Consider the following 16,785-nt stretch of genomic DNA (forward strand, 5'->3'; position numbering starts at 1 on the left):
TTAATCATATGCTTAACTCTGAACACATGATTACATCCTATTTGTGTAAAAGTTAAGCCTGTGCTTAAATACTTTGCTGGATCAAATAATCCCACATCTCACAGGATCCCACATCTTGTGGGACAGAGCCCTAAATGATACAAGGCTGAAAGAAAGGAAAGAAGGTAACTTTTTTATATTGCCAAAAGTCTAATGCCCTTTGAGTTGATTGTACATATTACTCTGTTCCCCTGTGTGTGTGGAACAGTAAGGGTGGGTTCATTAAATATCCATTCCACCCACTGGCAAAGAGAAGGAGGCTGAGCTGCAGAGCAAGCCCGAGGGGGACTGTCAAAGGCAAAAGTAGCAGGGACTGCAGTGCAAGGGAAGGAGAGGTTAGAAACTTCATTAAACACTAGTACTACAGCATGATGTTCTGGGCCCCTGTTAGTCAGTGGCAAGTGTCTCCTCAGCTTCATCAGGACCAAAATGTGGTTTAGTCCCTGTGGACTGTGTGGTCCCCAGGCAGACCCTGTGATCCAGGAGTTGCTGTAGGGTTCTTACTGCATCTTCCCATGTGCTGCATCTTGTAGCAGGGAACCCTGGCACTGGGTTTTCAAATTCTTTTCTTCAGATCTGATTAGACCCCTTGTTCTAAACACTTGATTTAATGATCAATGATGCTACTTACAGAAATTGGAAAAAAACCAAACAATTGAAGGAACATGTATTTATTTTTAAGGTTCTACCTTATCCCTGAGTTTCAAGGCTCAACCAAAACTTCTTGTAATTCTCACGGTCCTGTTTGTTCCTGTAGAGTTTGTTGACTGCCAAAGGAAATGTTTTGCCACTGTCTGTAGCTGAAGTAGTTTCAAATTCTCTTTGCAAGTAATTTCAAGTCACCCAAGAGCTCTCCTTGCCTGGGGTGAATTTGTTTTTTCTTATTGATGACACGAAGCTCCAAATGCCTATTTCCTTACTCTGCATCTCCATAAGTACACTGTGAAATGCTCAATAGAATAGAATAGAACAAACCAGGTTGGAAGAGACCTTCAAGATCATCGTGTCCAACCTATCATCCAACACCACCTAATCAATTAACCCATGCAACCAAGCACCCTGTCAAGTCTCCTCCTGAACACCTCCAGTGATGGTGATTCCACCAGGAAGGATCTAAGCACTTTCCAGGGCCAAATCTTGATTTATATCTTCTCCACAAGAGCAGCCCTTCCATACATAAGCACCTGCTGCCTTCAGCCCTTCATGCAAACAGGAAAAATGGGCCAGTTCAGCCAAAAGAGTGGCACTGTGCTCTGGCTGGTAAGAGTGGTGTCATGGCACCTTCAGTTTCTCTGAAAAGAACTTCATTTCATGGCAGCACTCAGATTAAACAGAAATGAGCTAGCATCTGACAGCAAATTTACCAGGGGACCTCAAGGTAGGCCATAAACATGCATCAGAGGTAGCTGTGTGCTGCGGTAGATTTACTGCAAAAGAACTGGTGGCTGTTCATCAACACTCCCTACTGTACTTAATAAGCAGCTTTTTTTGTTAAAATTTATGGTAGATTTAATGATTTGAATTTTTTTTTCCATGGTTTCATCTGGACTCATTAACGCAGCCACAGTAATACTTCTCTTAAGGGAAATGGTGATCTGTCACAGCAGGTATTTTAGATGAATAACAAATTGCATTGTGGTGCTTCTGTAGTGAAGGGTCACTTAATCTGCTTTTCTTCCAAACAGGGCCGTGTTTTTTGAAGCCAACAACAACTTGCAACAATGCTGTCTGGCATTTCATTGAAAATTAAATCCTTGTTTGCTAGGGAGCTGTACAAATCCTTTACAGTCCAACCCTTTATGGTATCCGCACTGAAAAAGCTGTGCCTGAATCTAGCTTTTCCTAAGAGCAACTTGGGATGCATTTAAAGGCTGTTTCAGTAATTAAAAAGTTAGGTTTTATGAAGCTGTGGTCATAGAAAACTGAGCAGAATGGCTGTTGTTTTAAAATACTAGTGGAAATACGATCACTTTGATAACATTTCTCTGCTGGGGCCCAAAGCAAAAATGCTCCACTTCAGTGTATGAAGATGGAGGGGAGGCTGACAAGCCTAGTTTCACTCACCATGATGAGAATGCTGAGGGTAACATAGAAAAAAAAATAAATCAAAATCAAAACAAATGACAAGAAAAATGGACATCTGGGGAAAAAAAAGTGGTTGACTTTTGCTAGTCTGAGGGGCACGTCTGTGACAAAGGTAATGGCTGATGTTAAATACATAGTGTTAGTCTTGGTGATGTATACTTAAATCTAATTGTTTTTGAAAAGTCAAAGAGAGTTCTGTGTTAAATATGTCAATTCCTTTGTTTTTTAACTCCAAAAAATGACTAGGGCATGACTCCACTGATGTATGCTTGTGTCAGGGGTGATGAGGCTATGGTGCAGATGCTGCTAGATGCTGGAGCAGATCTGAATGCTGAGGTGAGGACTTTTTGTTGGTTGTACCTTTGTTCTTTTATTTGTTTACATCATAAACTATCCCCTGAAAGTGCTGTGGACAATCCCAAGGATTAAAAGGAGAATACATTTGTCTTATTTTGAATAGTACCACTGGAAATTAATAGTGAAATCAAACTGCATTAGGTTAGCATTGGGATTCACTGCACAGAAGGAGTCAAAGTCATCGGACTTACCCCACAGGTACTATTGATTTAGTCATGTTTGCACACTGCAAATGAATACAGGCATTAGCACCAGCACAGAGCCCAGCTCTAATTATATTGGAAAGACTCTCTGAATCTCAACTGAGTTAAAATGAGGAGGGTAAAAGAAATACCGGTCTAATAACTTGATAAAGCTCAAACATTTCCATGCATTGGGATGTTCCAGCGAAGCATCCCTAGCACACAAATGCAATGTAGATTCCACTGTTGTGTTTTACAAAGTGCCTTTGGCTAAAAACTGTTGGTTGAGAAGCTTGAAGCTTCCAGAATATAAATGTCTCTTTGATTAATGCTTCTCACAAACTTACACAATGTGTCCACCAAGCAGATTGTGATCCAACTCTGTGCAACTCAGGTATGTACATTTTTAAAGAGCCATTTGAAAATCCGTTGGAAGAATTATTTATTTATGATTCCAGTTGCAATTTGTTGAGGTCATGAGTAAATTAAGCTGTCTGCTTCACTTATCTGTGTTCCATCTGTTCTGTTTGGACTTGAGCAAGCTGATAAATAGTAGCCAGTGCTTTCAGCCAGACGTTTTGCACTTCTGAAAAATCTAATTTAAAAGAAGAGATTGAAGTCACCTGTAAGAGACTGATAATTGTTATTATCTGATTGCTCTTTGGTGATTTATGAAATCAGCTGATGATTTCAGTTCCCCAAATGCCAGCACACCACCCTCAAGAGCTGGCATTAATCGAATAATCAAACCCTTGTTAACACTCTCAAAGACTGGATGGGCACGGAGACTGATATTCTCTTTAACCCTGTCTGTGCTGCAGAGGTGAGATGGCATTATTGGGTTCCTAGGAGCAATTTTCATTAGGAGCAGTCCTCCCAGTTGCTCCAGTAATCTTCCAGACTTGAACCAAATGCAAATTTAAACAGATTGGTCCTCCCAAAACTGCCAACATCTGAGAGAACAGCTCCAGTGAAGAATGTGAACCTTCCCGATTCATTTCTATAGTGTTTGCTCTAAAATCAAATGAAAACACTTTGGGACTAGAACTGTGAATAATTATGGTGTGCAATTATAAGATGATTTGTGCACACCACAAACAACTGTGCAAATTGGGCAATTACAGGAGAAAAAAAAAAAAGTAGCAAATCAACCATGAGCAAAAATAAATACTCTGTCAGGTGCCTGCATAATTTTCCCCCTTTCACTTTGCAAATCAGTTATATATATGTATGTTTCCAGAAGTAGCCTCAAATGCTGGGTGCCTCCCTTTCTGATTGCCCATCTTTAGCAAAAATGGACTCATTTCCAGCTGTGCAGAAAAGTTGCAATTCACTGTAGAGTCAGTAGGTTCAGTAGCTGCTGATCAAATCTCAACTAAGGCCTTAAAGGCCCAGCAAACTTCAGGTCTTTTGCAGTCACCATGTCAACTGGAAAGAACTCTTAACCAAACAAAGAGGAGCAAAGGAGTTAAAATGACTTAATTTTCTTTACTGCTTGCAATGAGCTGCCCCGAGCAGTGGTGGGAATCTGTGCTGGAGGAGAGGCTGGATGCGTTCAGTGAGCTGTGATCCTGCCCATCCTCACCCTTCACTACTCTTGCTCCTTAGCCTAAACCCCAAGCCTCAAGCTGCTTGATCAATCCTCTTCCTTCTGAGCAAATCCATACCCTAAGAAGCCCTGTGCCTTTGCTCAGAGGTCAGCACAGTTCTCCTGTTGCACTTAGAGCTCTCTCTTTGGCAAATCTGGGTGATAACAGCCAGGTGCTGGTGCAGATCTGGTCTTCCGACAAGCTGCGGGATCTGCACGGTCTCTTCAGATTTTGCCCTCATCCCTGTCCTTGGGACTGAGGACCTGGTCATGTGCTTCTAGAAAAAGGCTGCATGTGGTGCTTGGAAACGCGATCTGCTAATGCAACTGAGCATTTAATAACTGACCCTGCTCCCCTACAAGGATAAAAGTACTTCAGACAAGGTAGTGAAAGCATAGCTGGCGGATGAGACGGAGAGATGGTGCATCTTTTACTTTGATTTTAGTCTTCCTCTGAAGAACAGTAATAAGATTTTGAATTTTAGTGTCACACTCCATCTGAGTGTGCAGGCGCGGATTGCAAGCGTTCATTAGATTTTGCCATCTCTGTGAATCTCATCAATATTAATACCTCCATCTTTAAGACAGGAAACTGAAGCAAAGAGTGGTTATTCATCTTTCCCAATGTCTACATTAGAGGCACCAGGCACTAAGGCTCAGAAAATGGAAGGAGCAATATGAAAAATACCATTTTGTTTTCTAAGGATACATTTTGCATCTCTTTTAGCTGTCACCACCCTACTCTCTTAATTCAGACAGGAGAAGGCACTAAAAACCAGTTTTCTTAAAACATTTCTGACGTGCCACTCTGCCCTCTCACTACTCAGCTGTCTTTTTGTCCTCTGGTGGGAGAGAAGGAGCCTGGAAGCACACCTCTGAACTCTAGGTTAGGGCTTATGATGTGCCTTTCATGACAGCAGTGACAAAAATCATACTGATTTATGAGGAAAGAATTTCTTTGGGTCTGGAGCAATCTCAGGACCCAGAGCTGTGGAGAAGCCAGTGGGAGCCTCAGTCCTTAGTTGTAAGCGTCCTGATACCTTCCATCTTCCCCAGTGTGTGCTACTGTAACCAGCTGTGGATGTTTTGAGCTTGTGCAAAAGTATCTGGTGGCCAGTGGTTTAGACGGAGCTACAGTAGTTGGTAAAAAGACTTCATTTGGTATGAATTCTACTCAGGCTGTAAAATCAGCACCAACAGTTCCAATACTGAGAAAAATCTTCGCAGGAAAAAAACCATAAATAATGAAGCAAATCATTTGATAAAGCACCTTTCCCAGGTTTTCTATCTCACTTACTCCCTCACATGCCTGCTCTTCAGGCAGGTTGAATTTTACTCCTTATAGCTCTTTAAAAAAATAACTTTAATTTGTTTGTAGGTTGTCAGTACTGCTCATAAATACCCATCCGTCCACCCCGAGACCCGCCATTGGACAGCTCTGACATTTGCTGTGTTGCATGGACATATTCCTGTAGTTCAGGTATTATTGTATTTCCCTACCTGCATCTCATTCTTTTGTTTCTCCTCCTCAGTTCTAATTACATCCATCTCAAACCAGTATCCTCTTTGTCATACTCATATTGGTTACTTCTGCTTCTTCCAGAGTGTACTGATATATAATAGACCTATTATATAGCCAATACAGTGTCCAAACCTTAACCAATATGAGGTTTAAATAGGACAATTTCAAAACAAAGTTGCACCAAAGAAAGTCTAACAACTCCTTGTGCTCCTTCCTGACCACTTGTTTTGTATGTTTGTTTATTCATTCATTACACTTTCTTACACTATGATATCCTAGCAAACACAAAACCACTGCCTTGGTGGGGGAAAGGTGGACAACAGCCCTTGTGCTGCTCCAGAGGGGGAGAAACACTCACTCTCCTTGCTCCATCGAGGTGTTGTGTGGGATATGCTGGTTCTGTGCTTTGACATCTCAAAAGCTGAGAAGGTTTATTCTTCAAAACAGCTGTGTCTGTGACACACTTAAAGAAGCACCAAAACTGTGAAGGCCTCAAGGCAGAAATGGCCAAGAGAGGGCTGGAGCACAGGCTCCTTTCTGCTCTTCTTGGCCACTTTTGTTTTCGGTGGAAGCATCCCTGATGGAGATCACAGCTTTTGGACTCATTGCTGCAATTGGTTCTTAAGAATAGCCTTTCTTTTGGCCATGTCTTTATATAAAGGATGGAGGCAATTGAAATCTGATCCATTTTAGGATGGTGCTGGGCTTCTAGAAGACCATGAAGGACGGCTGCTTGTTGGTTTTCAGTACTTCCATCTTCGGCACATTACTTCCTAGCACTGGACCTTCCCCCATGTCCCATTGAGAAACACTGGGTTATGCTTTTTGGCTCTGAAGTTGGACACCAGTGTTCCTGGTGTCTGGCAGTGTAAAATGGGCTAAAAAGGGAATCATCTTGCTTCTGCAAAACAATGGACAGAATTTGCATGTCACTTGTCTCCATCATATCTGGTGTACAGATAACAAGAAGCATTAGCCTCTCATTTGTCACTGTTCATGAACTCTGAAGACTGTGATACCTCTGGCTGCTCTAAATGGGGAATTTTCTTTCTAGCTGTTGCTGGATGCTGGAGCAAAGGTGGAAGGTTCCTTGGAGCATGGAGAGGAAAATTACTCTGAAACTCCTTTACAGTTGGCAGCAGCAGCTGGTAAGGACTTTTTTTCGTCCCACTGTAATAATTCTCCCAGTTTGTAAGAGCAAATACTGTATTTTCAAAGAAGTCATCTCTTCTGAAGTCATCTAAAAGAATGCATCTCTTGACTTGCAGGAAATTTTGAACTTGTCAGTTTGCTGCTGGAGCGAGGAGCTGACCCCATGATAGGAACAATGTACAGGAATGGCATTTCTATGACTCCACAAGGTGACATGAACTCTTTCAGTCAGGCTGCTGCACATGGACACAGGTAGAGTGGGAACAAGTCTAGTGGCATCCTTCAAGTGCTTACTGGGCCTCTGGTTTGAGCAGATGAGTGAAAGTTGTGCATGAGCAATTGAACATGCCACCAACTGAGCAGAGATATAAGGCTTTTTGCTAGCATGTGAATTTAGCCAGTTGGTGGTACAAGCAGCTTTTGGATATCTAATGTTTAAAGAGAAGGGAGGGGATTTCTCGTGGTGTGTTGCCATGCAGTGGTTGTTAAGCGGCAGCTGATGTAAAAGTGGAAAGGAATGCCAAAGACATTCCTTATGAATATCTCAGTACATTTCTCAAGTCTGAGTGAATTGTGTCTGTATTGCTGCAGCCTTAGTTTTTGTTGAACTGAGTCTCTGCATCTGTGTATGCTGTAAAGTCCTCTGTGTCTTAGTGTCGTATGTATGCTACAAGTTTTAAAACAGAAGTAATGAAACGAGCGCCTGGCATGCATGATCTTGCAACGCTCAGGAGCTGACTGCAGTGTAATGGATTAGTATTATGATCTTCACATTCCTACTTTTTTGATTGTAGCCATCCAGAGGAGCATAGATACAGGTTAGAGACAGTCCCTACCGTCTGTTTGCGTAGAGACAAGCTGCCAGTCTAACAACATGCTAACGGCATGTCAGGGTGGGTTCACACAGCGCTGCCCATCTGGAGCCAGTGAGGGATCCCTGGGACAGAGGGGACAGTTTGTTTATCACAGTCTCTTGCTCACTGCTGCAGCCTTGCTGCCAGCCAGCACGAGTGGGAGCTGTGTGCCCAAGGAGGACCTGGGGCTCTCCTTGGCTTGGCTGCTGGCTGTGCATGTTGCAGGCTCTTAGGTTCTTACTTGTACGCCACTCATGCACACTCCCTCCTCCTTCCCTCTCTTCCACAAATTTGTCTGGGACATGCCATGCTCCACTGCTACCCCATACCAGGGTCTGAGCAGATGAAAGGAAGACATTGGAGTATGCGAGAGGTGGGATGGAGGCCATCCTGATTTCTCTTCTCACAGATGTGAAACCAAGAGTGATTGTTAAGATCAATGAGTTTACACTGGTATGAACATGAGGGCACCAAGTCTCCGAGATTGGGCTTTGCCATTTGATGGCCCAATCAGAAACTGCAGAGTAGTCTCAGATGTGCTTGAACCTGCCCTGACTGTCCTTGTTGAATGTCTAGCTGCTCCAGCTTTTCCAGACTGCTTTGAGTGTTAACTGAATGGTGGTGCTTTTGGTAGCTCTAGGCAACTCCCTTCTCAAGTGGCCTACATAGTGAAAGTCCTGAGAGCTTGTCCAGAGGCACCTCAGCCTTCTCTGATTCTGGGAAGAAGTCTTGAGTCACATACAGCTCATGGGTCTCTGTTCCCAAGAGATGCTGCTATTTGTGTGACATCTGTTTGGTCCCTGGCATGACAGCAGAGTCTTGCAGATGTGGCCCAAGCAGTGCAGGTGTGCTGGAAAGCAGTGATGCTTGCCTCAGGACTGCTCTCACATGGTCCTGCCATTAATTGGAATAATTTCCTGGATAGGTGTCCTAATTTGTCAGATTGCAGCAAGTATCCTGCGTACAAGGAAAGCCAAGCCACTGACTCTGCTCTTCTGCCCTCTCTTTCCCTCTCCCTCTCTCTGTTACTCTGTGATTGACAGGAACGTCTTTCGTAAGCTGCTTGCTCAGCCAGAGAAAGAGAAGAGCGATATTCTGTCGCTGGAGGAGATCCTGGCTGAGGGAACAGACTTGCCCGATTCAGCGGCAGCTCCACTCTGTGCCAGCCGCAACAGCAAGGCCAAGCTGAAAGCCCTGAAGGAGGCCATGTACCACAGTGCTGAGCATGGCTACGTGGATGTGACCATTGACATACGGAGCATAGGTCAGTCCCGATGCCCTCTCTCCTCTCCTTCCAGGGATGTCTTTTGATAGGTTGTTGCTTAAACCACCACAGTTGCAGCTTTCTCAACTCTTGTAGAAGCAGAAGGTGATGGGGAACCTGGCACATTCCTGGCCCATTTGGGCTCTGCAGAGTGCCATGTTCAGGGGCCACTGGCACTTCCGTGCAGCAGAGTGGTTTCCATGACCATCCATATTCACAGTTATGTGTCAGTGTTTGCTAAGGCTCTGGGGCAGTGTTTGGCAGCCTCAAACAGTTCCTCTTTTGTGCTCTGCCATAAAGAAATCCACCATCTTTATTTTTCAAGGTTTGTGAGCCTCTGAGGACAGGAACAGGGAGCTGGTTTCTCAGTGTGCCAACTCTTCCAACACAGGGCTTGGACTTCATACCACCCTGCTGGGGAGTTGCATCTGCCTGTAGGGAGGGTGGTTGTGTACCATGGAGGGAAATCAGTCTGGACCATGTATTTACCATCCCCATTGATCTGCATTTAGAGCAAGAGACCAATTTGCTTGGAATACCACTGCTTGATGTGGTGCTCCAGCTCTGGGGATGTGTGTGTCGTGGTTAGCGGGTGTGCTGGTCTGTGTGGTGGCTGTTGGGTGGGCTGAGCAGGCAGAGACCTGACAATGAACAAGAGGAGAGTGATAGGACTGCTCTCTAGGTGCTGGATATTTGCTGAATTGGAAGAAAAGAACCTTTTGTAGCCAAACACCAGGCTTGCATTTCCTCCCACTCTGTTCTGCAAGAGCAGAAACTAGGTCACATCCAGCCTAATGCCTGCAGAGGTACATTAGCTCCATGTGCTTTCTTGCTTAGTGCATGGGAGCAGTTCCCTTTAAGTTCCTGGAGAGTGGTTCTGCCACAACACAGTATTTGAAAAGGCTGATTTGCTTAACTTTCCCAGTGCTGTTTAGGGAAAACAGTAATGATCAGGAGAGGACATGGGGTAGTGCTAACAAAAGTTTTAATCTGAAGACCACCACTCTTGAATCCAGGTGGGTAGTGACCAAAATGAGGGTTTTTTTTTACCATTTAATGGCTCTCCAGGGACACATTGAAACAAATGAGCTAGTGTAAATCTAGTTTCCAAAAGGCTTTTGCATCACAGAGCACCACAGCAATTACCACAAATTGGTAGTCTCAGCAGAGAAGCTGAAGGCTAGATGAGCAGAGAGACCACAGTCTTCTCTTAGCATTTGGAGGAAAGCCTCTCTGCATTAGGTCTAGGGTGTCCTGAGAACCACCAGCCTTCTCAATTAGGGATAAAGAGGAATTTGATTTCTAGGGTTATTTGGCAGCTTTTGCTTAAAATCTTCACATAAGTAAAGGTTAAAAAGCAGAAGGGCACATCCTTCTCTGAAACTGGGAACAAGCTCTGTCCTCCATCTGTAGGTGTTCCCTGGACACTGCACACGTGGCTGGAGTCCTTGCGCACGTCCTTCCAGCAGCACAGACGACCCCTCATCCAGTGCTTGCTAAAGGAATTCAAGTCCATTCAGGAAGAAGAGTACACAGAGGAGCTCATCACACAAGGGTTGCCTCTGATGTTTGAGATACTGAAAGCCAGCAAGGTAGGATAAATTGTGCTTTTAAAAAGAAATGAGTCTCATTCCCATCCCATAAGACACAAAGCTTGTGATACTGTTCTTGCCCTGCTGTCTCAAAGCTTGTTTAGACTGTACAGGATTTATATTACTTGTACTACCTATCTCAGGGCTTGTTTGCATATGTTAAAGACACACAAGCTAATCACATCTCCTGCTACAACAACTTGATACTGATGCTTAACAGTAAGCTGGAGTGACAACAGAAGCTGATACATAGTGGTGAAATTCAAGTTAAAAGGGTCGCTGCAGCATGGCACGAGATGTTAACCAAAGCAATGCAAGGAGTAGCTTGTTTTAGAGGACTGTACAATAAAGCTAATTCTCATGTTTGCTTTGGATTTCTTTAACCTCTCACATGACTTTCTCTTCCCTTAATGTGGTTTTTGGGCTCTCAAACTTGTGGGGAGACTGGTTTCTACAAGCATAGAACAGAGTAATACTTTTAAATCTTCCTTGTGAGTGTTTGTACTTGCAGCCTCCCCAGATTTGTTCTTTCAGGTGACATTTTCTTAGCCAGACAAATCAGACTAGCAAAACCATTTGAGGGGGGAGTACCACTGGGTATACAAATATAATAGCAAAAAAGGCAGGCAGGCAAGGAGAGGAAAAATGTAGTGAAAGATGGATACTTCTTCTAGAACTCCTTATAACCGACAGTCTCTTCTTCTCTGCTGGTCCTCCTGGCAGTCAGTGGCTCCCAGGCAATACCCAGCCAACTTTACTGTTACCAGAAAATCATTTCAGTGGTGAAAAACACAAAAAAGATTTTATTGATGTTCTTTTTTTGATGTACCACAATACATGTTGGTATGGTCTTCTAGTTGTTTAACTGGGAGGTAAGCAACATTTCTCACCCAGCTCCGTGTCTAACAGCAATTAAACAGCAAATTTTAGCACCTGCCTAAATAGTGAGAAAAGGGGTGAGGTCTTGGTACAGGCACTCAATAGTAAAAGGTTCCAGATTTAGTATAGGTAGTGAAAGCTTACATGGATTTATTTCTTGTATGCAAAAGAGAGCTTGGCCTGTAGTAGTCCCATTCGTTCCAGCAATTGTTCTGATTTTCACTGCCACAAGACTTCCCTTTGGGATTAGTTTGTATTGCTTGGGTATTTATGGGGAATATTTGAGATAGCTTTTAGAAAATCATCCCAAATCCTAGGATTTGTAGATTTCTTCTACTGAACTCGCTTGGGTTAATCTGTGTTCATCCAGAAACTTGCCAGCAAGGTGCTACTTGGTTTGAAAGCTGGTGTAAAACTAATCGTACTGAAAACTTAACGGAGATTAAGTTTAGGCCTTGTAATCTAGGATGAGAGATGGCTTTAACTGCTTTTCTCCTTGGTGCCTCAAGCCAAGGCCAAGGATCATTGTTAGAATAAGTTACTTACATAGGTTTATACCTCTGGGACATGTTACATTGAGTCTTTCATAACCTGTTGTAGGAGACCTGGAAACAAGACTCCTACTCCCACTTAAAACTTAAAGTGAACTATAAGTAGAGGGGTCAAGCAAATGAAGTATCACAAAACCCCCTACATGACCAAGAAGAAATCTGTGTTGATCTTTATTCCTGCCTTTGGGCCTTGGGGAGCTGCCTGTCTTCACTCTTGGAGCATGCATATTCACAAACACACACATGCACTGCTTCATATTCTTAGGCAAATAATGAATCATTCTGGGACAGTGTAAGAGTTTACAAACTGTCTGCAAATGGCATGAATTACTGCAGCAGTCTTGTCCAAATGGTCTCTCACAGAGCTCTCCCAGACAGAAATGAGGACTGACTCTATGCAACCCCTTGGAAGAAAACAAAATAAATGCATTTTTTGGAGAATGAGGCAATAAAAGTTCTCCCTGGTCACTCCATAGAAGGAAGCTGAGTAAAGCTGATATTCAGAGGATCTTCTTTTCCCCTGCTCTGGAAGGGCTGAGAGCTGAAATTGTTCTTTATGTATAGCCACCAAATGGAAATCTCCTTTAAGAGGTGCAGAAGGGCTGTAACAGTGGTTCACATCCCTCTTTTAACAGTAAATTGTGAAGTTCTTTGTTTTGTAGAGCTGTACAGAGAGGAGCTTGATGTGCCTGCACAAGAACATCCATTTCCCTGTGGGCTGAGAACTTTGAGAGACTACGACTCACTAAACTTCACAGCCTGGCCCAGTACATTTCCTTAATGAGTTTTTCAGCACAAAAAGTATAAAATAAGCAACTTGACTGATGTAAAAAGTGACGTCACATTTACTATCTATTATGATGCTCAGTATATTTTAATTGTGTGGCAGCTTGCACCTAATAGAAATGGCATTGTGCATTCCTATAAATAGTTCAAACTATCCCATAATCTCAGAACAATTTAGAAACATTAATGACTTGAGGCATGGAAGATCTTATCTTCCCGTAATGAACAGGGAAACTGAGGTAATTAAACAGGGAGATTCTCAGTGCCTCGTGAAGCAGCAGTCCCAACCTCAGATGCTGTGACAGCCTGGAAAATTTGTAATTTGGTTAATTTGGCCAGAAAGGATATTCAAAAATTCCATAGAAATACAGGGCAGGTCTCAAAATAGGAAGCGTGCCTTCTGTCCCTGCCTTCTATTCTGCACCGTGGGACAAAATGTTCTTGCAGATTCCCAAGCCATGCAGAAAGGCCAGATAGTACAAAAAAGTGAAAAGATGAAAGAAAAAATGACCAGTAACTACAAGAGCATCAGATATAACTTAGCCCTTTTGTCTTAGAGATGTATTTTTAAATGCTTGTTCCTCGAGGGCCTGGAGGTGAGGGTTTCTATGGTAGCTCTGCCACCAGCCAGCACTGTGATGTCGGTGTCCTGCAGGGTAGCACTCTGTTCCCGTTTATGTGCTGGGATGCTGACAACAGAAATAGAAAGAAAAATAAAATTTGCAGAAGTCCTGATGCTAGAACACAGAATGGCAACAGAATTTGGCAGGACTGCTGAGCTGAAGCCCTTAGTTTTATTGCCTCTCTTCAAGCGGTGAAATAAGCGGGGAAGAGCAGTGAATAGATTGCACATTGGCTGTTCACTGCTGCACTAAAGCCCTGGAGGAAGACTTCCAAAAGGACAAATGAAGGCTTGATACCCGGCTCCTGGTGGCTTCCAGCAGGACGGAGCACTTTTATTCCTTTTCATGCCTTTTAATGTCTTTATCAGCTGCACCATTGAGAATTGGATGGAGTGGAGAAGTAGCAGGATTTCCATGCTGGCAAGGCAGAGCTGCGAGAGCAGGCAGACAATTGCTCTGCACTCACTCCTCCCACAGAGGAGCTGCTGTCATGCAGTGAGCTTGGGTCATTACCCAACCAAAGACCAGAGAAGAGGTACTCCAGAGAAAGTAGCACCAGTGGAAAGGACGTGGAGAGCTCTTTTTAAGACACTTTGCTAAAAGCAGGCAAAACTCAGACTGGGAAAGCTCTGACACTAAAAATGTCAATGATGTGGTTGTGGATTTGGGCTACAAGACAAGGAGGAAAGGTGCTGCCATTTTGGGGTGGTGGATTGAATCTCTGTGGCACACGAGCTCACATGCATAGCCTGCTAGAAGTGGTTTGGACAGGGCTGCATGAGGCAGAAACCAGAGAGATGCTTCTGGGGATGAGTAGCCCTGAGATAGGCTTTAGCTGTGGCATAGAGCAGAGCTGAGTCTCTCAAAACTAAGATGACACAGGACATCTTATTACAGAAGAAGGATAGGAACATGCTGCCAAATTTCTGCCTGTCACAATCTGTGTTGTGTTCTTTGTGGCCTGGGGAAACCCCCATGCATCTCACTGGAAGCTCCCCTTCGCCTCCAGATGAATTTGTTTGCTTTGCCTGAGCTTGGCTCTGAGCTGGATTGCCCTCTTCCCCATGTTGGATGATAGTTGCTTAAGGAGTGCATGTGCTTGAGGGCTGGCCATGACTTGGAGATTGCATGTCTCCAAATACAGACTTAGAAAACAACTACAGGAAGGCTGCACCCAGCTCTGTGTGCTTGTGGTGCCTTAGGTAGTGCTCACAGGTCAGCTCTTCAGGGTTTGCAGAGAGGTTCTCATGAGGATAACATGCTCAACGTGTGGGATACTCTTGTCCTGTATCTGTGAAAGTCTTGGAGCTGCTTCAGCTTGATCTTGACATTTCCATAATCTGAAAAGAGAGTAATTAAACACATCTGCCCTTTGGGAGAGGTTGGGTTTATATTTCCACTTTAGAGCTCAGCATGAGCTTGAACTACCATTAAAATCACCCAACTCCATCCGCAGAGATAAACCAGAAGTGTTGCTGGTAGTACCAGGTTACGAGCTGGGTTCATCCATTGCTTTTTCTGCCAACAGCAGTTTACATCAGATTGCCTTTGGCCTAGTTTTTTGAGGGAAAAAAAAAATACAATCTTCTCTCTTACAACTTCCTTCCCTGCCTCATGGTATGGACAAGGAGCTGCTACTTGCCAGAGGTTGGTCTCTACTCCCAGGCAACCAGTACCAGAACAAGAGGACGCAGTCTCAGGCTGCACCAGGGGAGGTTTAGGCTGGAGGTTAGGAGGAAGTTTTACACAGAGAGAGTGATAGCCCATTGGAATGGGCTGCCCGAGGAGGTGGTGGAGTCACCATCACTGGAGGTGTTCAGGAGGAGACTTGACAGGGTGCTTGGTTGCATGGTTTAGTTGGTTGGGTGGTGTTGGATGATAGGTTGGACGCGATGATCTTGAAGGTCTCTTCCAACCTGGTCTGTTCTATTCTACTTCAGATTCATTCTGGACATGCATCTCTGAAGTATGTGTGTTAGTCCCCATGAGAGTTGCACACACATGCTGAGGCAGTATCTGTCTGACAGTGGAGGTGCTACACGCCAGGAAAATTTGGTTTAGGACTATGAATATTCCTGCTAGTGTACTGCCCACTACAAAATCAACTTGAGAAGTCATAGGAGGCATCCTTCATCCCTCAGCTGAGTTCTGCAGTGTTCTCTTCATCCTTCCCATTAGATTCTGTCAGTGACAAGATAATTTATTTTATAATGTAGCCCATTAGCAAGGTGTTGATTACGTTGTGCAGCCAGGCTTGCTGAAAGATGCAGGAAACTACTTTGCAAAGATGCTTTCACAGAATTTAAAATCCCTACAGTGTCCCAACCTCTACAAATGCATCTATAGGCAGCAGAAGAAGCCTGCAGGAGTACACAGGCTCTTGTTAGTCTGGCATGGACAGTTATTGAGAACGAGTAAAAATTTGGAACAATAACTAGCTTTCAAAATTCCAAAGGTATTCAGACATATGGGTATCTGGAGAAACCCAGCCTATGTGATTTAAAAGCTAAAGTGCTTTTCCAGCAGTAACTCAGGCACATGGAATTAAAAAAAAAAAAAAAATCTCTTAGAAAATAAAGTTTGGGCTTTTAAAAATATATCTTTTCAGAAATAGCAGCTTGTAGCCTCTGCCACAGATGCAGTAACTACTGGGGGGGAAAAAATGACACTCCAAAGAATAGAATAGAATAGAATAGAACAGCATAGACCAGACCAGGTTGGAAGAGACCTTCAAGATCATCGTGACCAACCTATCATCCAACACCTCCCAACCAACTAACCCATGCAACCAAGCACCTTGTCAAATCTCCTCCTGAACACCTCCAGTGATGGCAACTCCACCACCTCCCCAGGCAGCCCATTCCAATGGGCAATCACTCTCTCTGTGTAAAACTTCCTCCTGACCTCCAGCCTGAACCTCCCCTGGTGCAGCCTGAGACTGTGTCCTCTTGTTCTGTTACTGGTTGCCTGGGAGAAGAGACCAACCTCTGCCTGTCTACAACCTCCCTTCAGGTAGTTGTAGATAGCAATAAGGTCACCCCTGAGTCTCCTCTTCTCCAGGCTAAGCAGCCCCAGCTCCCTCAGAAAGCATCGGGAAAGTCTAAAACACCTGCTCTGTTGCAGCAGAATGTTCAGAAGCTGAAGACTGAGATGAGCACCCCGTTTCTTTGTTGCTGTGGTCTTCTGGCATTTAATTCCACTGCCACAAGTGTCAACAGATTCAGCTTGTGTGTCTGTTTCACAAAGTCCAGGTACAGTGGTCAGCAAACATCAGCTTTCCCTTGAGGTCTGTACATGACCTAGAAAGTGGC

General features: G+C 43.9%; 1 protein-coding gene across 2 annotated transcripts in view; it reads left to right on the forward strand.

Moving 5' to 3' along the window:
- Positions 1-16,785, forward strand: part of ABTB3 (ankyrin repeat and BTB domain containing 3) — a 192,124-nt gene that overhangs the window by 143,611 nt on the left and 31,728 nt on the right. The window contains exons 6-11 of one of the 2 annotated variants that reach the window (XM_068142321.1): positions 2,371-2,460; positions 5,630-5,731; positions 6,828-6,921; positions 7,042-7,177; positions 8,823-9,043; positions 10,457-10,635. In XM_068142321.1, coding sequence (XP_067998422.1) covers positions 2,371-2,460; positions 5,630-5,731; positions 6,828-6,921; positions 7,042-7,177; positions 8,823-9,043; positions 10,457-10,635 — 822 coding nt within the window. The remainder of the gene's footprint in view (positions 1-2,370; positions 2,461-5,629; positions 5,732-6,827; positions 6,922-7,041; positions 7,178-8,822; positions 9,044-10,456; positions 10,636-16,785) is intronic. The other variant, XM_068142322.1, reaches the window with a different exon arrangement.

Source organism: Melanerpes formicivorus, unplaced genomic scaffold, assembly GCF_026170545.1.
Source record: "Melanerpes formicivorus ecotype bairdi unplaced genomic scaffold, bMelFor1.0.p_v2 SCAF_8, whole genome shotgun sequence".
Taxonomy (NCBI): domain Eukaryota; kingdom Metazoa; phylum Chordata; class Aves; order Piciformes; family Picidae; genus Melanerpes; species Melanerpes formicivorus.